This window comes from Podarcis pityusensis, assembly GCF_964106645.2.
Source record: "Podarcis pityusensis genome assembly, chromosome: 6".
NCBI lineage: Eukaryota > Metazoa > Chordata > Lepidosauria > Squamata > Lacertidae > Podarcis > Podarcis pityusensis.
The window spans coordinates 2,683,194-2,707,402 of record NC_138030.1 but is presented as its reverse complement, the minus strand read 5'-3'; the positions used below and the strand labels follow the sequence as shown (position 1 = coordinate 2,707,402).

At 48.1% G+C, this 24,209-nt stretch overlaps 2 protein-coding genes and 2 long non-coding RNA genes across 7 annotated transcripts in view; 2 read left to right on the top strand and 2 right to left on the bottom strand.

The window, feature by feature from the left end:
* The window catches only part of HCK (HCK proto-oncogene, Src family tyrosine kinase), a 39,268-nt gene extending 34,149 nt beyond the window's left edge, over window positions 1-5,119 (top strand). For all 4 annotated transcript variants that reach the window (XM_081011227.1, XM_081011226.1, XM_081011228.1 and 1 more), the window contains 2 exons: window positions 670-801; window positions 2,523-5,119. In XM_081011227.1, coding sequence (XP_080867353.1) covers window positions 670-801; window positions 2,523-2,725 — 335 coding nt within the window. In that variant the 3' untranslated portion in view covers window positions 2,726-5,119. The remainder of the gene's footprint in view (window positions 1-669; window positions 802-2,522) is intronic.
* LOC308480269 overlaps window positions 1-24,209 on the bottom strand; it is a 182,441-nt gene that overhangs the window by 103,911 nt on the left and 54,321 nt on the right. The window lies entirely within an intron of this gene.
* On the bottom strand, window positions 2,844-7,158 carry LOC308480301. Its single transcript, XR_013988011.1, has 2 exons — window positions 6,887-7,158; window positions 2,844-3,056 (listed from the first exon to the last, which is right to left on the bottom strand). It is a non-coding gene; the product is annotated as an uncharacterized lncRNA (long non-coding RNA).
* Window positions 7,297-24,209, top strand: part of TM9SF4 (transmembrane 9 superfamily member 4) — a 30,641-nt gene continuing 13,728 nt past the window's right edge. Inside the window, exons 1-8 of the mRNA XM_081011208.1 lie at window positions 7,297-7,425; window positions 14,911-15,024; window positions 16,945-17,044; window positions 18,118-18,286; window positions 18,420-18,549; window positions 20,720-20,843; window positions 21,917-22,035; window positions 23,099-23,210. Of these exons, the coding sequence (XP_080867334.1) occupies window positions 7,405-7,425; window positions 14,911-15,024; window positions 16,945-17,044; window positions 18,118-18,286; window positions 18,420-18,549; window positions 20,720-20,843; window positions 21,917-22,035; window positions 23,099-23,210 (889 nt within the window). The 5' untranslated portion in view covers window positions 7,297-7,404. The remainder of the gene's footprint in view (window positions 7,426-14,910; window positions 15,025-16,944; window positions 17,045-18,117; window positions 18,287-18,419; window positions 18,550-20,719; window positions 20,844-21,916; window positions 22,036-23,098; window positions 23,211-24,209) is intronic.

The following is a 24,209-nucleotide window of genomic DNA, read 5'->3' as shown; positions in this document are numbered from 1 at the left end:
AACAGTCACAGTCCTGTAACCATTCCAAACGTAGAACAGTTTTTCCGGATGATGAACTGTTTTGATAGTCACTCTTCATCAGCGAATAAATGGTCCTAACAGGTACAGTGGTACCTCAGGTTACATACGCTTCAGGTTACAGACTCCGCTAACCCAGAAATAGTGCTTCAGGTTAAGAACTTTGCTTCAGGATGAGAACAGAAATCGTGCTCTGGCGGCACGGCAGCAGCAGGAGGCACCATAGCTAAAGTGGTGCTTCAGGTTAAGAACAGTTTCAGGTTAAGTACGGACCTCCGGAATGAATTAAGTACTTAACCTGAGGTACCACTGTACATCAAGTAGCCAAGGATCAGTACTCACTTAGAAGTGTATTAAGCTGATATTCTACGGAATAAACCCGCATAGCTTATTACTTGCTTTTTCTCTAAACTAAAAAGTCCTGAACACTGCATCCAGAGGAGAATCGCTTCATCCACTTTAGGATGCAGCTTCACGAACCTTTAGGAGCCAGATTTCCTTGACGTAAAAGACCAGTAGCGCAGGCCCTTGCCTGTGTTCACAAGGCAGTTTGGGAAGCAAACCTGTCATCGGCTGATAAGCCACTTCTTGCTGCGCATACCATGTCATCTTTCTGAGCTTCACCTTCTTTGTTTTGACCATCCTGGGCAGGTGCCAAGTTTCCCATCAAGTGGACTGCGCCCGAAGCCATCAACTACGGCTCCTTCACAATAAAGTCTGACATCTGGTCTTTCGGGATCCTCCTGATGGAGATCATTACCTATGGGCGGACCCCATACCCAGGTGCGTAATAACAAAAGTCTCTTTGCTGACACCCACACCAAACATTTAACGCATACGGCTTTTCCTTGGAACTGTACTTTGTTAAGAGTGAGTTTGAGGGGGAAAGCTGCAGTTCTCAAGATTCTTGGGGGGAAGCTGTGACTATTAAAGGGCTATCAATGTTCTTTAGATACAGCGGTACCTCTAGTTACGAAATTAATTCGTTCTGGAGGTCCGTTCTTAACCTGAAACTGTTCTTAACCAGAGGCATGCTTTCGCTAATGGGGCCTCCAGCTGCCGCTACGCCACCGGCACACAATTTCCGTTCTCATCTTGGGGCAAAGTTCTCAACTCGAGGTAACTCTTCCAGGTTAGCGGAGTTTGTAACCTGAAGCATTTGTAACCTGAGGTGTTTGTAACTCGAGGTATCACTGTATATGGTGTGGTTTTGATGTTCCAAGTTTCCAGATTTTTTTGGCTCGTGGCTGTGAAGAGTAGGGATTCTTGGTGGAAAGGAGGAGCAGGGGGTGGTGATGGTCGCAGAGAACCCCACGAGAACTTTAAGGGGCAGCTAGTTATCCACCCTTGGTAGAAACAAACGTCCAAATAGTTCCACCAAGAGATCTTAGTTTAATAAGAATAGCATCCTGGTCAACCTTCCAAGAGGAATTAGCTGGGAAATAAACTGCTTAGGTAAGAAAACGATTTAACCTCTTGGATGGGGCTGTTTTAAACTGCCCGATTAAATATGGGAGATTGTTTACCAAATACAACCGTGTGCCCTCAAAAATCTCTGTTTGGCAGCTTTGTATGTTCATATTTGCATGCAGTGTTCCAACTTTCCTGCTTTCAGAAGGGATGTTATTTGGTAAGCAGATGGGTCCAATTTTACTCCATTTTTTAGTGGGCGATATCCAATGTACTTGTTTCCATTAGCAGAAGGACTGCACTAGCACATCCAAAATTCTCCCCCCTCCACCCCCGAATGTGGGCTGTGCCCTCCTCAAATCTGCTCCAAAGGGTTGGGGGCAACTCCTAGAACAGATTTAGGAGGCACTTAGGGGAAGGAGAAGGGACGCAGATGGCACTGTGGGTTAAACCACAGAGCCTAGGACTTGCCGATCAGAAGGTCGGCAGTACGAATCCCCGCGTCGGGGTGAGCTCCCGTTGCTCGGTCCCAGCTCCTGCCAACCTAGCAGTTTGAAAGCACATAAAAGTGCAAGTAGATAAATAGGTACCACTCCGGCGGGAAGGTAAACGGCGTTTCCATGCGCTGCTCTGGTTCGCCAGAAGCGGCTTAGTCATGCTGGCCACATGACCCGGAAGCAGTACACCAGCTCCCTCGGCCAATGAAGTGAGATGAGCGCTGCAACCCCAGAGTCGGCCATGACTGGACCTAACGGTCAGGGGTCCCTTTACCTTTACCTACAGGGGAGGGAGAGGAGAAAGGTTCAAGTGCACAGGGAGAAATCTTTGTGCTGATGGAATGAGTCACATAGCTCTACTTTGGATGCAACCCATGGCTTCTACAAGTCCATAGGAACCTAGGAATGCTGTCAGAGCATTGGTCTATCTACCTTAGCATTGCCTACAATGACTGGCAGCGTCTCTCCAATATTTCAGGGGTGGGATCTCTCTCAGCCCAACCTGGAGGTGCTGGGAACGGAACCTAGGACCCTCTGTGTGCAATGCAGGTACACAACCACTGAGCTATGGTTTCTCTCCCTTCCGTTTGAATTCAGGGATGTCGCACCAGGAAGTGATCCGTGCCCTGGAGCGCGGCTATCGGATGCCACGCACGGAGGGCTGCCCAGAGGAGCTCTATGAAGTGATGATGCAGTGCTGGAAACGCAAGCCTGAGGACCGCCCAACGTTCGAGTACAATCAGAGCATCCTGGAGGACTTCTTCACTGCCACCGAAAGCCAGTACCAGCAGCAGCCTTAAAGGAGACGGAGGACCAGACAGCAGAGTGGGACAGTCACTGCAGTACGATGCTTGAGAGAGAGCCAGTGTTTGATGTCAAGATCCGTCTGTGGCTTAGGCAAAAGTAGCTGCCTCCATCTTGGGAGCTTACAAAGGAACATTTTATTGACTGCTGTTGGGAGACGGGACTGTACTTGATGGACCCTCAAGACAATCCAACATAAGCAATTGTTGTGCTCATAGCTAAAATGCCTTTTAAAAAACTGTATTCAGTAGATGCCATTTCTGCTGAAGCATGCCATGCACTTTTTGTTGCCTGCTGGAAAACCACTGGCTGTTGCTCTAGAAGTATCTGGGGTGTGTGTGTGTGTGTGTGTGTGAGAGAGAGAGAGAGAGAGAGAGAGAGAGAGATTGTCATTTGACGGGGGTGGGATGCGAGAGAATCTGACTAATTGACCAGGCAAATAATATTATAAATATACAGTACCATTACTTACAGGCATTCTAACTAAGCTTGCCACCTCTTTCTTAATGCAAGGGATGGTTGCTTATTTAGCAATATGAAATTTTAATTCTGGATAGAAAACTGTTCCCTGAAATAAACCACAGATGGTGAGCCTAATTGGCTTATACTGATCGCGGGAGCCCTAGTAGCAATGAGATTAAATCCTAAACTATTCTGATCAATGTATTATTTACAGGTTATAATATTATAGAAATATCAGTGTATGCCAACAATATTCAAGGGAACAAACTGTAATTCCTGGTTTTTACTTGGAGTGCCAGGGGAGGTCTGACTGTTACAGACAAAATGCATGCATAATGAGAAGCAGGTTTATTTTTTAATTATGGTTGCAGTTGTGTGTGTTTGTGAATCTAGATTCCTGAAGGTAGGAAGGAGTTGCTGAGAGTACTCTATCCTATCTTTCAACTTGAATAAAGCCATGATGGCATTAAAAGGGCACTGAAAAGCTATCCTTAGATTCATGGAATACCCGACTGCAGTCAAATATCGGGCAACTCTGCTGCCAGTCAGAGTAAGCAATATGCAGCTGGGTAGAGAAACAGTCTGCCCTGGTATAAGGTGACTTCCTACAACCATTACAGGTGGACTGGACATTTGTATGGTCTTTCTTGTGCTGAACCAGGAGTTTGCAAGACTCTTGTGGCTTAGGCACCCTTTGATCCTTCTGCAAGAGAAAGGGCACTAAGACCACTATCTGTTCACAAGAGAAGGACTGCACTGTTTTCACAGTTGCATTTCAAGTTTGGGGCATATGTATTTTTATAGAAAATTCCCAAACCAGGTAACAATAAAACAACATAGAAAATAGAACTCCTAAAACATAAGATTGAAAGAATGAGATTTAAAAAAAAAAAAAAAATGGCAGAGAAGTAGCATAAGGAGCAATAATGGGATCAGTGCCAGCTCAGTGTATATTTGGAAAAGATGACCTCAGTAGATCTCTTCCCCAAGATGACCCACCTCCTTAGGGCTGTCCCCACTGCCCATTCCCTTGCCCCTCCCAGACCCAAAACAAACGAGTGGAATTCCTTCACTTGCCTCCTATTCTCTCTCTCTGGACCCAGAGGGAGAATGGAAAACCAGTCAAGGCTGCTGTCCCATCTACATGATATTGCGCGCTCAGAGGAGTGGCAGAGCCAGGAAGCTCTGGGGGTTGAGAATGCCCCCCCCCCAAAGAAAAAGAGTGTGGATAATGAAAGTTGACCAACAATGCTGACCCCTACCGCCGACCCTGTATCAGATAAAACAGCATATTAAAGTAATTCGGAATAAAAATTAGCCAGTTAAATATCCATATTTCTAGGTTCTCTCATTTCAGATTCAAGGTAGGTAGATTTCATGCCAAATTATATATTTTCACAGTTGAGATTTAAAAGGGGGTGGGGAGCTGTCAAAGGGTTATTTCAGCAAAAGGGCTATATCAGTTTCCTCTTTCCTCCACCCATCTTCTCTGCAATTTTGTTAAATTAAAACTTTAACCTCACACATGAGGTGTAAATATACAGATATTTTATCTAGTGTAGAAGGGAGGAAGAGGAGAACTTTGCACTTTCACACATCCTTCGTGTCTGCCCATTTTGTTAGTGTCTTTGTGACGTCATCTGGTGAGCTGTCAACAGGCCGGACCCAGAGCAAGTGAAATCCAGAACCTCCACAACTTGGGATGTTTGCATTTTTAATGCCAGTGAAAGTTGAGGAAATACTTTCCGCAGATAAACAGAAGCACCCTTACAGCCGGCCTCTGCCTTGTCCTCATTTTCTGCCTGAGCTTAACAGCTCTGCAAAACTAGGATGCTCCATAATAAATAAAATAGGATTTGTTTCAGGATATTTTGAAATGTTTGGATGTAAACTTTTTTTGCATGTTTTGTAATGATAAAAATGTTAAGTCAAACATTTGTGTGTGTGTGATTTGGACACGGGCTGTGATAATTTTGGAGCGGTGCATTTGGAAGCCAGTTTAAAACTATATTGGCAGGATCTAATTAAAGTTGGATCCTATGTCCATATGATCAGAAGCAACTCACTGAGTTCAATGTGGGATACACCCCCATGTAAATGTGCCTACAATTTTCTTTAAGGAACTGCAGTCCTGACAATCCTAAGCGTCAATAGGACACCCTCTTACTTTTTCTAAATGTTTTCAGGCCTTAAAATACTATAGATTCCACACCACAACTACGAGCAATGTCCAGCATAACACTAAAAGAGAGCAAAGGATGTCATACATGTACTAGATCGGGTTGTCCTCCCCCTTAAAGAGCAGGTCAGCAGCTATGTATATACCCTATGCCCTTTTAAAATATGGGGATTGGGGGGGGTTATTGGGTTGTTGTTTTTATTTTGAGTATATATTTTGTGGTTTTATATTTTGATATTGTTCTGTGAACTGCCCTGAGACCTCCAGGTATAGGGCGGTACCTAAATTCAATAAATAAAATAATAATGTGCTTAGGGAGCTAGATGCTTGGAGTTCTCTGATGCTTTCCCAGTGAACTGCTGTCACTCCTGTTAACGGAGAAATCTAAGGGCTCTCTTGGACAAAAAAACAAGGACACCAGCCAGGGATACCAGCGCAAAACAGCAGCCAGTAGGCTTGGTCTTTATTGAAGACTGTCGCGACAGGACTCCCACCTGCCACCAGGTGGAACAAGATGAAAGCCCCAAACAAAAGAGAACCCAAACTTTTATTAGCTGCTAATCCCCATGTTAAAGGGTAAAGGGACCCCTGACCATTAGGTCCAGTCGTGACCACCTCTGGGGTTGCGGTGCTCATCTCGCTTTATTGTCCGAGGGAGCCGGCATACAGCTTCCGGGTCATGTGGCCAGCATGACTAAGCCGCTTCTGGCGAACCAGAGCAGCGCACGGAAATGCCGTTTACCTTCCTGCCGGAGCGGTACCTATTTATCTACTTGCACTTTGACGTGCTTTCGAACTGCTAGGTTGGCAGGAGAATCCCCATGTTACACCCCCCCCCCCAAACTACATCACTAATACATCATGAAAGGGGAGGTCTGGTGGCAGTAATCTGAGCATCCTGGACCCTGCCCTATGGTTCCCCTTGCCCTCCACCAAACACCCATCAAGTGGAACAAAAGATATATTTACATTTCCCTGTTTCCCAGCCACGTTAATGACACCCTTTTGTCTTCATCTGGGTTTGTTATTTCTGGAATGGCTACCTGTCTGGCACTCAGGTACCAGGATGCCAGGGATTATCACTCAGGCAGAGGGGCTGCTGAGTAGCTGAGCTCACTTGTCTATATGAATTTCTGAAGTTTTCCCTGTGAGCCAGTACATAGATGCATTTATCAGTGAATTCTTACATTTGGTACCGTGCAGCAAAGGCCCTTTGAATAGATAGGAAGAAACTGCGATGAAGTGTTTTGTGGGGACAAATCACAAAAGTGATTGTGCTGATTTTGGCAGTGGGCTGCACGTGCAGGATATCTGCTGGAGGGGCAACCACCCCAACCTATACATAAATTCCTGCAACAAATAATAATAATAATTGCACATGGCGTCTGAAGTGCCCAGGGAACGTGGCCTGAAGAGCAAGGAACTAATGTTCTTTCAACTGAGTCGAGCATCCTTCGGGAGAAACGGCGCCCCAAAGACACCTGCCCTTTGCAGCGCACACACCTGCCGCCCTTACCAAAGATGGCGACTATGCTTCGACGCGTAAGGTCACGGCGGGGTAAAACACCTTCAGCAGCCAATGACGCTCCACGCTCTGACAAGAGCGCGTTTGCCAGCACTAAAGATGACGTTCCGGTCAAACCGCCGCATCTTACCCACGAACAAGATGGCTGCCTCACTTCTCCACCTCCATTGCCCCTAGTAAAGATGGCGAGGAGAGGGTAAGTAGCCGTTCTGCCAATACCCAAAATGGAGACGCGGAAAGGAGGCGCGCTTATTTCCTCCCCTCTCAGCAACAAAAAAAAACAACCCCACGGCTAAACTGTTCTCGCGAGCTGACGCTCCTTTCGCGGAGGCTTCCCGCCTTTTCCAGAGCGGGGCGAGCGGGAGAGAGCGACCCCGCCGGGCAGAAGCGGAAGGCGGCAGGCCCTTCCCCTCAGCGGCGACGGCCTGCTTCCGTCTCCATGGCGACGAGCCGCCTCGGCCAACCGCGAGCGGCTTCCGCTGACGTCGCCGCCGACACGTGGATCCAAGATGGCGGCGTCTGGGGTGCTGGTGAGTGGGGAGGCCGGGGAGCCTCCTTCCCCTCGCGCTGTCTCGCGGCCGCCGGGGGCTCCGAGGGCCCCTTTCCGGGGCGGGGGTCGCTTCGCCTCGCGGGCCCAGACCCCTCCCCGGCCCTTTTCGGTGGGGAGGGGGTGTGAGGGGTGGAGATGAGGGGGCCTTGTTGGCGCGCCGGACGGGACCCTCCTGAGGTGACACGCGCACCCCAGAGAAACCCCTCACCAAACCCCCCAAGTCGCCGGCGAAGGCGCCGGGCGCTCCCTCCGAAGGTCTCCCCGGGAGACGCGAGGCCGGGAGGGAGCCCGGCAGAGGCGTCCCCGGCTGTTGCTGCCCTCGCTTTGGGCCACCCGACGAGCAGCAAGCCCTGAGGGCTCGCCTCGGTCTTTGCGCCCCTTCCTTGCAGGGGGTGGGCTGGATGACCCTGGGGTCCCTCCCAGCCCCGCGGTTCTGCGACAGGCGTCAACGGCGCGTCCGCTTTTTGTGGCTCCGGAGTAAGATCCCGCGTGGCGGTCCTGCGACTTGATTGATTTGCGTTAGATGGTCTTGGTGAATTGAAAAAGCCAACAAGACTTTGCGATCTCTTTAACGTCGAACGCGGTAGCGTACAAATGACGCCAGTGGCAATGAATTCATCCAAGCAATGCACAAAAAAGGCGTAGTAATTCGAAATGATCTTCTGTTGCAACTGTTTCAAAAATCAATGAGTAGCAATGCTTTGTCGCCTGTTTTGTGAGGTCTGCCTGAGAAGCGGTGTATAAATCAGTGCTGGTGGCACTAACAGACTCAAAATAGCCGAAAAGGTGGAAACTGCAACCGGAACCAGATGTCAGCTACTGATGGGACATTATTTTTCCCATCCTTGCTAGCTTTGTAACATGCCTTGCTGGTTCACTGTGTTCTGTGTGCAACTGGATTCCAGTCTCAAATCTCACATTCCCCATACAGCTCTTGTTTTACACAGCCAGATTGGGCCAGCAATGATGCTGTTGTCCATGGGTAGGCAAACTAAGGCCGGGGGGCTGGATCCGGCCCAATCGCCTTCTAAATCTGGCCCGCAGATGGTCTGGGAATGAGTGTGTTTTTACATGAGTAGAATGTGCCCTTTTATTTAAAATGCATCTCTGGGGTATTTGTTGGGCATAGGAATTCGTTCATATTTTTTTCCCCTAAAAAATGTAGTCTGGCCCCCCACAAGGTCTGAGGGACAGTGCACCGGTCCCTTGCTGAAAAAGTTTGCTGGCCCCTGCTGTAGTGCCTCTAAAGAGGTTGCCATTTTCAAGGACTCCTGCTGTGTTTAGACAGCTGTGGTCCAGCTTTCAGGAAGTTGTTGGGGGTGGGTGACCAACCAACCTGAGATTGTGTTCCTGTCTCGAGGAAAATTACTGGTGAATTTGCTCTGAATCGAGATTGTGTTCTGGATCCCATGTTGCAGGGACTCCTTGCACAGCCCGAGACAAAGTTTGTGTCCTTTGTCAACCTTGTTTTTGCATTCAGAGCTTTCTTGCAACACACCTGGAGGCAGAGAGTAGCATCACTTCCTTTTCTGTATGCTAACAACCAGAAGCAGTGAGTTTCGGTGCACTGCACACCAAAGCTCTGCCATAAACTTGATAAGAATCACACAGGCTGGAGCAGCTTAACGGGCTCAGTCACGGCAGTGGAATTTTGTTGGGCAGGGCACCTTGTGGTCATTTGATGATCTCAAGGTTGAGTCCACATGTCTAAAGGCAAACAGTTTTGTGTCACAGTTTTTCTAGTGCTGATGCTTGTCTTCTGTACTCTTAACTTGCAGAACATGTTGTTTCTGCAAGGAGGATGATACTCAGCGATGATGTGAGAAGGTATAGAGAGTTCTTATCTCATTCCCTTTCTGCAGAGGATTATCTCTGTGGGAAGGAGGAGAGGAGGCCTTATTCCTATTAATGCAAGGCCAGAAGCTCCAGCACCCTTTTCACCGCATAGGCTGGCCATATACTTTGGGAAAGACAGCAGCTCAGTGATATATTTGCTTGGAGCATGGAGTTTCCTGATTGGTTGATCCGTCTGTCCATTTCCATGAACATGCCTAATTCTCTTTTGAAGCCATCCAAATTATTCATTATTATTTTTATTATTTACTGAATTTCTATACTGCCCTTCATCTGAAGATCATCAGGCGATTCACAACATAAAAATAAAAAATGAGAACACAAAATACATAATAAAGCAAACAAAAGTGACAACCCCACGCTCACAAACACATTTAAAAGGCCATAGAATGGTTAATCAGCCAAAGGCCTGGTTACAGAGAAACATTTCTACCTCGTCTCTAAAGATATGGAATGATGGCACCAGGGAGAGCCACTGCAGAAAAGACCCATTCTTGTGTTGCCACCCTCCAGACCTCTTGTGGAAGAGGCACACAGAGAAGTGTCTCAGAAGATGAGCTCAGGGTCCAAGTTGGTTCATATTGTGAGAGACGTTCCATGAGGTATTGCTATCCTGAGCCGTTTAAGGCTCTATAGGTCAAAACCAACACTTTTAGTTGGGCCTGGAAAATAATTGGCAGCCAGTCCAGTCCAGCCAGGATCTTGTGACCATCTCCTCACCTTGTGACAGCAGATGCTATAAATTAACTATGCATAGTGTGAAAGGGCACTCTTTTATCTGCCCTGAATCTCCTGCCAGTTTCATTAAGTTACCTCTGCCCACCTTCTCCGCACAATGCTTACTGGTGTCCAGCTTTTGTGAACTTGGTACGAGGAGGTGAGCACAAGGAGAAATTGTCAAGGGAGATTCTGTGCATCGGTTTTCGCAACAGTTTAGAAAGCCCCATTGGAACTTACGGTACATCTCAGTAAACATGCCTAGGATTGCCTTTGCTTCAGAGAGCAGGACAATATGTGGAAACTGTGAGGGAGCAGATATAGGTTAAATGAAACAGTAAAAACTGTTTGGCAGTGGAACCTTTGGGTAGGTGTGGATCTCTCTTCCTGGAAATGTAAACAGAGGCTGGGCATCAGTCAGTGAGGCTGTAGATGCAATATTTTTTGTACTGGGCCAGGAGTTGGACTAGATGCTCTTTGAGGCTTCTCCCAACTCTGAAATTATATTATTCTTACTCTGTACCTGAGTCTCGTCTCTTCCTTCCCTACCACACCCTCAAATTTTCTTACCAGTTACATTAGCTTCTTGAGTTGTGATGTTTGCATAGTTTTTAACTGTCCTGGTTTTGGAGAAGCGCGGGTTTATTTTATTTTTAAAAATACACATAGCCTAAAAATGCTATATATGGTTGAGACTTTTAGGCTGTTATTCGTAAAACAAGTGACTGCTCTACAGCACCAACCTAAGGCTCACCTCTGTTGTCTTGCTTCCACTGCTGTTCCCCTGCCTCCCCTTTGTCTTCAATTTTTTATATATATATAATTTTTGAACCCTGTTTTTGTTTTGAGCCCTGCATTTACGTTGGACACAATCAGTGAACAACTTTGCCTCACATTCTGTTGAATGAATGTGACTTAAGCAAGAGCTTACTTCTGCTTCAAATGCAGCTGTTTCTCACACTTGCTGAAGAGCTCCTTAATTCTGACACTTGCTCAACCACCCAAGTGTGGCCTAGAAAGGTTGCTGACCCTGGTAATAGATAGGCTGGTTCGTTAGGAACATAAGAAGAACACAGGAAACGGAGTCAGACTGGTGGTTCATCTAGCTCAGTATTTCCTACACTGACTGGCAGTAGTGGTTCTCCAGGGTTTCAGGCAGGGAACTATTCCCAGCCCTACCTGAAGATGCTGAGAATTGAACCAGGCATCTTCTGCATGCAAGGCCAGTGCTTTACCACTAAGCTCCTGCCCTTCTCAGTTACGGTTGTAGTTGATTTATAGAAGTGGCTGCCAGTGTGTTTTGTAAAAAGGGTATTTTGCGATTCTTGCTTGGTTTTGATTTCTAAAGTTTTGGGCAGGAGTTGCTGTCTATCCTCTGCTGCTTTTCAAGACTGTGTGTGTGTGTGTGTGTGTGTGCGCGCGTGCGCACAGTGCACCACTTGATGTGTCAGTATGTCTTTAAGTACTTTTTTATTTAGTTTCATTCAGTTGCACATTTTTAACACTCTTTACAATACATTCAAATTATAACTGTTTTCAATACTGTGTGTGTGTGTGTATTCCTTTTTCTTATCCTTGTGACCTATCTCCACCACATTACAGCTTCTATTGTGTTGTGAATATTGTTTTTATTTTTATCCATAAAATATCTATCCATATTTTAGCTGTACGAAATGTAATCAATGCATATCAATGGTTTTGTTTCGGGGCAATGTTTTGTCATATATTCTTTCACACATTCCCATTCTTTCCTAAATTTCTGATTTGATTGATATCTAATAGCTGTTGTCATTCTGGCCAATTTTACGAATTCACATACCTTATTTTGCCAATCCGCTTTTGATGGGACTATATCCCCTTTCCAATTTTTAGCTATTAGTATTCTGGCTGCAGCTGTGGCATATAAAAACACTTTTTTCTTGTAGTTAGGGATATCTCTTGATAAGATAACTAATAGAAACGCTTCTGGGGTTTGTTTTTTTTCAAATGATGTTTTGAACATCTTTTTCAGTTCTTCATGTATAGTACTCCAGAATTATTATTATTTTCACATCCCCACCATACATGATACATCGTTCCTTCTACCATATTGCACCTCCAGCAAGTGTTAGATTTTAATTTATAGATCTTAGCTAGTTTAGTGGGAGTCATGTACCACCTGTACACCATCTTCATGAGATTTTCTCTTATTGTATAACAGGCAGTGAATCTTATGTCTTGTTTCCACAGTTTCCCCCATTGTTCCATCTGGATGGGGTGGCCAATATCTGGGCTCACTTGTGTCCAGATCTGTGAGGGTAGCTGAGCGACCGTTCTCTAGTGCAATGTCTGAAGATGAGAGTCATGTTGTTTACGGATACATGTCAACTGTGCCTTCTTTGTATTAGAGGAATTAGTTACCGTATTTTTCGTTCTATAGGACGCACCGGCCCATAGGACGCACCTCGTTTTTTTGGGGGGGGGAAATGAATAAAAAAAATTACCCCCCCCGCCGCGGCTGCCGCCCCAAGCCTCGCGTGCTTCGGGCTGCAGGCTACCGCCCCAAGCCTCGCGCTCGGCGGGACCTCCCACCGGGCGCGCGAGGCTTGCAGACACTCGCCCGAAGCACGGGGAGCCCTCCGGAGGGCTCCCCGTGCTTCGGGCGACAGGCTGCAGCCCCAAGCCTTGCGCGCTCGGCGGGACCTCCTGCCGGGCGCGCAAGGCTTGCAGACACTCGCCCGAAGCACGGGGAGCCCTCCGGAGGGCTCCCCGTGCTTCGGGCGACAGGCTGCAGCCCCAAGCCTTGCGCGCTCGGCGGGACCTCCTGCCGGGCGCGCAAGGCTTGCAGACACTCGCCCGAAGCACGGGGAGCCCTCCGGAGGGCTCCCCGTGCTTCGGGCGACAGGCTGCAGCCCCAAGCCTTGCGCGCTGGACGGGACCTCCTGCCGGGCGCGCAAGGCTTGCGGACGCTCGCCGGGGCTGCAGGCTGCTGCCTGCAAGCCTTGTGAGCCCGTGGGAACTCCCACCGGGCTTGCAAGGCTTGCGGATAGCTTCCTGAAGCCTGGAGAGCGAGAGGGGTCGGTGCGCACCGATGCCTCTCGCTCTCCAGGCTTCAGCGAAAGCCTGCATTCGCTCCATAGGACGCACACACATTTCCCCTTCATTTTTGGAGGGGAAAAAGTGCGTCCTATGGAGCGAAAAATACGGTACTAGATCAGTCATCTGGGTCTCTCCTCTCCTAGTCATCCTGGAGTTGAAATTGTGAAGAAATTGACTTTTGTAAGAATGGGTTGGTGGTGTGTCACTTAGAAGCAGGAGTTGGAAACAAAGGCCTTAGTGGACTTGTAGGCCACAAACCCTTTCTTCGGATGAGACCCTTCAGTTGGACCTGTGATGATGCCTCTTACCTGTTGCAGGTGAGATGTTTGTGTGCCCAGAAGCTTTTAACTTTTGTGTGGCTGGAATCCAGCCAACTGTACAAAGGCAAAAGCCCACCCTGTCTCATAGCCCCTTGAAAGTTGCCCACAGGGGAATGTGGCCATTGGTTTCGTCTACCTTGCTTTAAAGTCTGTAGTTTGAGATGTTGATCTATGTGATGGATTTGTTGCTGTACTACAGGCTTCCTCAATCTCGGCCCTCCACATATTTTGAGACTACAATTCCCATCATCCCTGACCACTGGTCCTGCTAGCTAGGGATCATGGGAGTTGTAGGCCAAAAACATCTGGAGGGCCGAGGTTGAGGAAGCCTGCTGTACCATTTGAGCCTGCAAGTGGGTGAACAAAATGTTGGAAAGTGTGTGTGTGTGAAATGCTGTAGTCCAATGACACATAATCACATGGTTCTTTCTCTGCTTTAGCTCGCAGTTATAAGTAATAGTCATTCCGCAAGTGTGTATGAGAGAGAAAGTACTCGGGGAAGGAGGTTTAAGGCAGCAGTGGGGAATCTCTACCCTAAAGGCCTGCTTAGGCCCACGAGGCCATTTCTCCCGAACCTCAGCTGGTTGCCCAACACATGAGATACGGGACTTGCTGTTGTCAGAGGAAGTTCAGCAAGTGGATCCTAGAGAGGAGGCCTTCTCAGTGGTGGCACCCCACTTATGGAATAGCCTACCCAGAGAGGCTCACCTGGTGCCCTCTGCATGGTCTTTTCAGCATCTTTTTATTGCCTAGGCATTTTAAAACAAACCCAGGGCTTCTTAAATTAACTGCGTTATTGGTCCTCGAGTATGCTTTGCAGCTGAGCTGAAAATATGTTTTGTTCTAATTTTTTACTGATCTTTTTTCAGTTACTGCACTTTTAAATACTACTTGCTTTTTGTCTTGTAAACTAGAGAATTCTAGTGATTTTAATGATGGATGAATGTATAATTTGAATAAATAAAGGATATTGAAATGGGTGGACTGGATTGCTGCCCCCCTAAACTCGAGAGTTGCATTCTTATTGGAAAGAAGGCAGAGAGAGTAGTGGTGGATGAGAGAGCTACGCACTGACTTCGATACCCTGCATTTCTTAAGGGTTTCTCTTTCCTCGAGAATGGGAAGTTTTCTGTCTCCAGTAAGACAGGGTCCAGCTTCCTGACCTGGCCTACACCTGATAGGCTTAGATTTGTTGCCTTCTGCGTGAGGCCTCATGATTGGTCTCTGTTTCTCAGCTAGAATTCCCTCTTTCTTTTAAAGAAACAAGTCTTTCGGGGTTTTAGTAGCAGCAAATAGATTAGGTATCACTCTTGGTTCCCCCTCTGTCTGCGACTTCTGCAGTTCTTGCGGATTTGCCCGAAATTACTGAGCCAGCTTTGTGGCTCAGTTTTGTGTTCAGACTTAAAAGCAAACAAACAGCCAACCAGTGTTGGGAATTGCTTGCATCTCCCTGAATGCCTTTGGCTATGGAGACAAAATCTCCTTTCTCGTTGCAGGAGAAGCTCACGTGTCCAGTGGTGCTACTGCTCTTGTGCCATGGGGTGAGCAGTTTCTACGTGCCGGGGGTGGCACCCATCAACTTCCACCAAAAGGATCCTGTAGAAATAAAGGTAGGTTGGTGATGTGGTTGACCATTTGAATACAGTGGACGCTCGGGTTGCAAACGTGATCCGTGCGGGATGTACATTCGCAACCTGCAGCGTTCGCAGCCCGCGTCTGCACACACGTGGGTTGCGATTCGGTGCTTCTGTGCATGTGCAAAGTACGATTTAGCGCTTCTGCGCATGCGTGACTGCCGAAACCCAGAAGTAACCCATTCCGGTACTTCCAGGTTTTGGCGGTCCACAACCCGAAAAAACGCAACCTGAAGCGGCTATAACCCGAGGTATGACTGTACACACACCAAGTGTGTGTGTGTGTGTGTGTGTGTGAGAGAGAGAGAGAGAGAGAGAGAGAGAGAGAGAGAGAGAAAATAATTAACAGTGGTACTTATGCCAACCTGGAATACCATTAGTTAGCTGTATTTGTGAAACAGTAATAATCCCCTTAAAAAAGGATGAATGATTACATTAAACGTTTTGTACTTTCCTTCCCCCATAAGAGCTCAGAGTGGAATACAAAGGTTTATTATTACTTATTATTTTATTTTTATTACATTTATATCCTGTCTTTCCTCCCAAAGTTGCCCAGTGAGGTGTGTCTCATAACATCCTTCTGCTCTCGCGTTGGGCTGAGTGTCTGTGAGACTGGCTTGATGCCGTCTAATGAGTGAGGGTTGACTTCCAGTTTGGAGATGCTTGTAGCTCTAGCCAGCAGGAGGAGCGTCTGCTGTGCATCTCAGTTGACCCCAGCCGCTGTAGGGCTAGCGAGCAAGCTGCCCTTAGGAAAGGGCTCGCTAATGGAATTGTAAGGAGAAAAGGTACCTATGACCACGATCAAACAATACATGATCAGCCAGCAATATTTGACAGTTCGGTTGGGCCATTTGTGAACCCTGGTGGGAGCCTTGAAGGAGCTGAGAGCGTATTGCAAAGTAGTGACAGCATTCGCAAGCAATGTTTTCTTGAGCCGTGGCTTTCAGACACCCATGAGAGGAATACATCTCTCACGCCCTACAACATGAGCTGCTAACATGGCACCCACGGGTGCATGTGGGCCTTCAAAGTCTCTTCGTGGTGCTGCAAGGTCTGATCCCCCAAGCCTGTTTGTGGTGTGGGGATACAGCTGATCAGGGGAGAGTTGACTCCCATCATCCCTGACCATTCGCCATGGTGGTTGGGGCTGATGGGAATTGGAGTCCCACAACATCCAAAGGGCCACCACGCTGATTTCCCTTCCTCTAAAGTCTGTGTAGATATGCCTGGCAAAAGAGAGAGTGCAAGGGAAAGGGCAAAGGGACATTTACTTTAAAAAAACAAAAACTGGGAATCATGTTGCAGTAAAACTGCATCCCAAACCTGAAAATGTTGAAGTCTGTTCTAAAGTGTTGTAGAAATGCTGAATGCCCTGTGAATCCTTTTAAAGAATTGTAGGTTCCATTCCCGTAATGTTTTCCTTGCAGCTATAGCAAACTGAAAACCACAGTGGTTTCCTCTGTCTGTGCCTCAGCATTTTTGAGGGGTGTGGGTAGGATCAAGTACTACAGGAAGTTAAGTTCTCCAAGAACATTAATACATGGTTCTGGGGTTGTTTGCAGCCTCTTGGGGGCGGGTCACACATAGGCTCAAACCTTCCGTGGCCTCTTTGTTTTTGTTTTTTTACTAAAGCTGTGGGCTTTATCTTGCCATGTAAGCTTCCACACCGATGCCAGCAAGGTTTGGCAAGTCCTGCAGAGCATAAAAACATTTTTACGCGGCCAAGCCCTGGTGTCTCGATGGCCATATCCTGTGTTGTATGTTTCCTCTGTGTTACATAATTTATCTCCGTGGAAGGGGTACAACTGGTCCAGTTGTAAAGGTGGAAACTAGGGAACTTCCTTCCCTCTTGGTAGAGCTGGAACAATGAATCTGATAATCCCCTTGTTTTTCCAGGCTGTGAAGCTCACCAGTTCACGAACACAGCTACCTTATGAATATTACTCCTTACCTTTCTGCCATCCTCAGACAGTCACATATAAAGCTGAAAATCTAGGTAAGGGCACAGAGTCCACCACTTTTCTTTGCATACTTTGGTGTTTGTGGTTGACTGCAGGATCCGTGCACTGTGTACATGAAGTGGGGGCAACCATTCCAGCCCTTTCCCCAAGGCCCTGGCTCCAGCATATTGCAGTCTCCCCTTGCTTTACTATTGCCTGTACTCTAGAATGCAGTGGGCAACCAGTTATTCATTTGGGCTGACGCTCTTTCACTCTCCTTGCGTGGAATGCTTTAATCATGCGGGGTGGATCTCTCTAGGGAAACTGGTAGTTTCTAAAGTGAGGGATGAGGTGCCAGTTCCACCCAGATTGCCTGGTAAAGAAGAATAAAGTAAGCACATGGTCCTCCCAATATCACGGATGGTATATTCCAGTGGTTCCCAAACTGTTTTGGGCCACCGCCCCTTGGTTCCGTAAAGTGATCCCAGTGCCCTCTATCCTGGGAAAAGCATTATTCAGAATGGCCGTTTGCATGACCCGCTAAGGAAGATAATAACACTATAAAATTCAAAATTAATTTCACATTTATTCCAAATCCAGTTGAAACTATTTATCTGAGTTAATTCAACAATAGCAGTGAACTGGATTCGGTGATACCAGCTATTCAAAATACGATTGCCATTTACACCCCCAGCGCCCTCCTGCTACCCACTTGCCTCTTAGTGCCACCCCCAGGTAATCCCCCCCCCCCGCAGGGGTGGTCCCATCCCCTTTGGGAACCACTGGTGTGTTTGGATTATTTAACCTCTAAAGCTGCCTTGTCCTGAATCGGACCATTGGCCCATCTAGAAGAGCGATGGGGAACCTGTGTCTTTCCTGAAGTTGCTGGAGGGCAACTCCCATGACCATTAACCAAGGTGACTGTGGCTGATGGGAGTCATTGAAATCCAAAAACTTTTGGAAGGCCAGAGGCTCCTGGCTCCTAATCTTGCCCAGTAGAGTCTGTTCCAGCTGTCAGCTTGAGATGTTAACAGCAGGAGATGCCAAAGTTTGAAGGCTAGGGGTTTGTTCTGCCACTCACTGCTGTGAGCTCTCATTCCCATTCTCCCTGCCTGCCTTTCATTTGCAGGTGAGGTCCTTAGAGGGGACCGGATCGTCAACACGCCATTCCAGGTTTTCATGAACGTTGAGAAGAAGTGCGAGGTCTTGTGCGAATCCCCCAGCAAGCCTGTAACCCTGACCAAGGAAGCGAGCAAGCTGATCGCCGAACGGATCCAGGAGGAATACTATGTCCATCTGTGAGTCTCTGTCCTCTGAGCATGAGACAGAGCAACTCAGTGGGAGTCCTCCTTGCTTATGGCGAGTCAAGGAGGGGCCCTCTGGGTGGCAGCAGTGGGCAAGTAGCTCTGACTCGAGGGCTTATCTTTGCAGCATCGCCGACAACCTGCCTGTGGCCACGCGGCTGGAATTCTACTCGAACCGCGAGGAGGAAGAGAAGAACAAGGAGAAAGACATACAGTTTGAGCATGGCTATCGGCTCGGGTTCATGGACAGCCGCAAGGTGAGGATTATTATTATTTATTATTATTTAAACCCAGCCACTCTGGGCGGCTTCCAACAAAGTATTAAAATACAGTGGTCTGTTAAACATTAAAAGCTTCCCTAAACAGGGCTGCCTTCAGATGTCTTCTAAAAGTCTGGTAGTTGTTCTTCTCTTTGACATCTGGTGGGAGGGCGTTCCACAGAGCGGGTGCCACTACCGGGAAGGCCCTCTGCCTGGTTCCCTGTAACTTGGCTTCTCGCAGCGAGGGAACCGCCAGAAGGCCCTCGGCGCTGGACCTCAGTGTCCAGGCAGAGAGATGGGGGTGGAGCCACTCCTTCAGGTATACTGGACCGAGGCCGTTTAGGGCTTTAAAGGACAGCACCAACACTTTGAATTGTGCTCGGAAACGTACTGGGAGCCAATGTAGATCTTTCAAGACCGGTGTTATGTGGTCTCATTGGCTACTCCCAATCACCAGTCTAGCTGCCACATTCTAGATTAGTTGTAGTTTCCGGGTCACCTTCAAAGGTAGCCCCACGTAGAGCGCATCGCAGTAATCCAAGCGGGAGTTAACTAGAGCTTGGGTCTCAGCCAGCATGCCAGGTGGAGCTGGTAGACAGCCGCCCTGGAGACAGAACTGACCTGCGCCTCCATGGACAGCTGTGAGTCCAAAATGACTCCCAGGCTGTGCACCTGGTCTTTCAGGGGCACAGTTACCCCATTCAGGACCAGGGAGTCCTCCACACCTGCCCACCTCCTGTCCCCCAAAAACAGTACTTCTGTCTTGTCAGGATTCAACCTCAATCTGTTAGCCGCCATCCATCCTCCAACCTGTGCTTTTGCCTGGAGAAGGGAGGGGATGGTTCAGGGGTGCCACAACAGCACGGACCCTCTGAATTTTACTTGTAGGCACCTGTTTCAGTTGTTGTGTAAAATAAAGCAGAGACCACAGCAGCTCCCTTTAAAGCACACTTTATTTTGCATTGTAATATTGAATGTACCAACCATAGGCCTTTGAACTTTGCTGTGAATGTTGTATGGAAATCTGAGTATGGAAATCTGCCAAAGTATTCGAGCTGCCTGGACACTAAGCCTGCCCTCTCCTTCCTGCCCTCTGGAGATCAGGTGACACATAGGCTGGTAAATGTGTGAGATCTGAGAATTACTGTTTATTTGTCAGGCACCTAAAGTTTTTCCTTCTGTGCTGTACAAAGATTTCCGTGCTGTACGGGGATTTTAAAAAGCCAAATGCTGACAGGCTTGCAGCCTGTTACGCCCCATACAAAAGAGGAAGCCTGGATTTTGAGAGCCAAATAAATATTAGCCCAATGGTTTGATATGGGCAATTTATTCTAATTTCCAAATTCTGAATTATCTTCTGCCGGGGGCAGCATCCTAAATGGGTTATTTAACTTGCACAATCACAGCTTAACACGCTGGGCGGCTAGCCAGCTGCGAATGCACAAATTAAATGCACACAAGATGGATTTTCCATGCTGGGTTTTCCTGCTGCGGAAAGCACTTTTAAGCTCTCTGGCTTGCTTTTGGGGCTCTGGGAGGCTCTTGCATGAGACCTAGCAGGCGCCTCCCAGAGCCTCATAAGCAAGTCAGAAAGCTTAAATGCTCTCCGCCTTGCATGGTGGGCAAGGCTCACTCAGTGTGTTGGCACTGGAACGGTAGGGGTGGTTCTGGCTATGTGTGATAACAGCTTTACACACAATCCCTGGAACCCACCCCCAGGGCAGGTTGTGAGTCTGTAGTTTGATGTACAGTGGTACCTCTGGATGTGAACGGGATCCGTTCCGGAGCCCCGTTCGCATCCTGAGCAGAACGCAACCTGCTCGTGCACGGGTCGCAATTTGCTGCTTCTGCACATGCGTGTGACGTCATTTTGAGCGTCTGCACATGTGCCAGAGGCAAAACCCGGAAGTAACCTGTTCCGTTACTTCCGGGTCACCACGGAACGCAACCTGAAAACACTAAACCTGAAGCATATTTAACCCGAGGTATGACTGTAGCTTCTAATCTGTACTCCCTTATCATGAAGAGTTTGAGGAGAAGTGCAACACACGAAGGAGACCTCTGAGCCTGCAAACCACTTGGAGAGATAGTGCACATCACCCCAATTAATTTGTATTTTCTTCCTCCAGGGCTTCTAACATCTCTCTTGATATCCCATCTGTTCTAGTTCTACCTGCACAACCACCTCTCCTTCATCCTTTACTACCACAGAGAGGATGTGGAAGAGAACCAAGAGCCCACCTACAGGGTGGTCCGCTTTGAGGTCGTTCCACAGAGCATTAAGCTTGCTGGTAAGAGAAGAGAGCAAGGGCTTTGTGTTGACAGGGAGGCCCAAGCTCTGGACTTGAATTAAGAGGGACATTTTGGAGAAGAAAGTACATGTGGGAGAGGAGATCCCATTGTATGATGTGTTTGGGGTGAGGTATGGGAGGGAGGGAGCAGCTCTTGTTCAATATTGAGGGCATAGCTGTCAACTTTTCCCTTTTCTTGCAAGGAATCCTATTCAGAATAAGGGAATTTCCCTTAAAAAAAGGGAAAAGTTGACAGCTATGCTTGAGGGTTTCTTGCATGTTCTCTCTGGCTGGCTGTAGTCGTGGACCCACAAAGCAGGAAAAGTGCACTGAATGGGATCGGGAAACAGGAGCTGTTTGGGACACCAGGGATTCCTGTTGCCTGCTACTCAAAACAACTCTCTTATCAATCACAGCTCCGACTTCACTCATTGGCAAAAAAAACCCATGGGCAGGCAGGTGCAGCCAGCCTTGCTCATTTCACAGAAATCGCTTAGAAGGGGACCTGCACGTTTTGCAGAGTCACTGCCGGCCAGTGCAGGTGAAGGGTGGGGAACCATAAATTGTTGGGACTCCAGTTTCCCTAGCCCCTGGCCATTGGCTACACTGGGTGTGCAGCTGATGGGAGTCCTCTAGCACCATGGGAAGTGGGTGCATAGGCTTCCATCTCTGGTATGACGGGATCAAAGGTCTGACTCCATGAAAAACTGTTTCATGCGTTGCTTTTGCAGCAGGAACATGGTAGGGATACGTAGCTCAGGGCCATAGCTCAGTGGCAGAGCATCATTCCTCAGCATCTCTAGCAGGGTTGGGAGACAGTCTGTGTCTGAAATTCTGGAGAGCCACTGCCAGTAGACAATACTGAGCAAGATGGACCAATGGTCTTACTGTAAGGGGAGCTTCCTACATTCCTCTGTATGTGTTTGTGCAACCGGAGGAACATGTGGGGCAGCGCAGCCAGAGGATTGCCACACGAGGCTAGTTGGGGGTGAGGGGACCCCAAGCTTGTATAGGGCCTGGGTCTTTGGAGTCAGGCTGCTTCTTCTGACGCGTGAGGGTTTTTTGCCCCCTAGATCTGAAAGCTGACGAAAAGGGTGCCTGTGTCTTGCCTGAAGCTGCCAACTCCGCTCCTCAAGAGATCGACCCCACGAAGGAGAACAAGCTGCTTTTCACCTACTCTGTGCATTGGGAGGTGAGGGCCGGCTTTTTTATTTGGGGAGGGGAGGAGGTGGAATTGGTGTAGGGGAAATGGTCACTGTGGGGAGAAGGTGTCCGAGGGCTGGGAAACCCTAATTAAAAGAAGAGTGGGAGCCAGTGTTGGAACATGGATTTGGAGGGCCTCAGCTGTCTTTAAGGGAACTCCTTTCATCTCCTGTACATTTCTTTAAAAACAAGTAGGTTTCCCACCACAGGTTAAGACTCAACAGGAGAAAGCTTGCTTCAGGTGCCACCTTCGAAGAAAAATCATGGAGTCACAAAAACACCCTCCCCCAGGTCCCAACCAGCATGCGCTGATGGAAGCTGCAGTCCAAGGCGTCAGGAGGGCGCCATGTTGAAGAAGCAGAGCTTTTTAGGGGGTGGCACCCATCTTGTGAAAAGCCCTGCTCCATTTCAGCCTTTGGGGAACCAGTTAGGGCATTTCTGGCTGGTGTGCCTTTTTGTCCCCTAGTCTGCTGCTTTGGAATTTGGCGTGACTTGCCTTTTCGTGTCGTTTGTTTATTTATTTATGTACAAGATTTAAATCCCTGTTTCTGTCAAGTGAATTGTAGCATGAACTTAGCAGCCTTTAGACCTCTGGCTGATGCATGGGCCCAGAGTTTGCAGTCCCAGGGAATCTTGTTGGTTGGAGCTGAATGTACATGCTAACAGGGAAGTGAGCAGAGGAGATCCCAGGTCCCTGCAATTGCTCCTTCCCCGGTCAACAGATGGAGCCGAGCTGATCTTTTCTTGATCTTTAGGATTATTGTCTTGCTTTCTTCTTGGGCAGCGGGGTGTGTTTGTGTTTACATCCAGTGCCAGTCATGCTCTGAGTAGACCCACTGAAATCCATGGGCATGGCTAGCTTGGGGCCATTAATTTCTGAGTGGAACCTAGTTGAATACAACTCCTGTGGGTTATTTCTTTATTCATAAAGCACTGATTTGCAGAAAAGCAAATGCCCCACTTACCCCTTTGCCTCAACTTTCCATCTCCAGCGTGGGAATAATAGTGGACCAACTCAATTAACCTACTAACTAGCTAAACTTCTCCTATAGGAAAGCGACATCAAATGGGCTTCTCGCTGGGACACTTACCTCACAATGAGTGACGTGCAGATCCATTGGTTCTCCATCATTAACTCGGTCGTGGTCGTGTTCTTCCTTTCGGGTAAGAGAGAAGCCAGGGGTTTTTGTTGGGTGGAGAGGGGTGATCTTGCCACTATACGGTAGGAAAAGAGACTGGACACTGGTGGCGCTGTGGTCTAAACCACAGAGCCTAGGGCTTGCCGATCAGAAGGTCGGTGGTTTGAATCCCCGCAACGGGGTGAGCTCCCGTTGCTCAGTTCCAGCTCCTGCCAACTTAGCAGTTTGAAAGCACATCAGAGTGCAAGTAGATAAATAGGTACCGCTCCGGCGGGAAGGGAAACGGCGTTTCCTTGTGCTGCTCTGGTTTGCCAGAAGCGACTTAGTCATGCTGGCCACATGACCCGGAAGCTGTCTGCGGGCAAGCGCTAGCTCCCTCGGCCAGTAAAGCGAGATGAGTGCCGCAACCCCAGAGTTGCCCGCGACTGGACCTAATGGTCAGGGGTCCCTTTACCTTTACCTTTACTTAAGTCGTGTAGACTCAGTTGGGCTTTCATTTATGTATATGCTGAGCGAAAGAGTAAGAAATCAGAAATAGTCCAGTGGGCTTGGGTTCACATCCTACCCTCACCACCTGGCCCGATGATCCTGGCTGAGTCTACTACCCATGCAGAAGGACTTTGGAAAGACTGCCTCATAATAAAATAAAAGGGGAACCCTGCGCCAGTAGAAAACCCAACGCATAAGGGCTGCAGTTTCTAGCCCACCTTTTTTCACCCTGTTCTACACCAAGGGCTCCACCCTGTGGAGCCCTTGGTGTAGAAACACAGTCTCAGGCCTAGAAGGGCACGTTCCGCTCTGCTTCATAGGTAGACTCTGAAACACTGTGAGGGTATTGCAAGGATTGGAGGCTGGTTGTAAATATGTACTGAATGCTTCTGGCACCCGGTCTGGTCACAGTGGTTTTCTTCACCAGCAACTTGTGTGTCCGTCAGTGTCCTTAGCTGCTTGTCTTTGCTCAGTGCCTGGTGCCTGTGTCTCAGTTTTGCTGCCTGCAGATGGGGTTGAGCTACAGCAGGGCTGG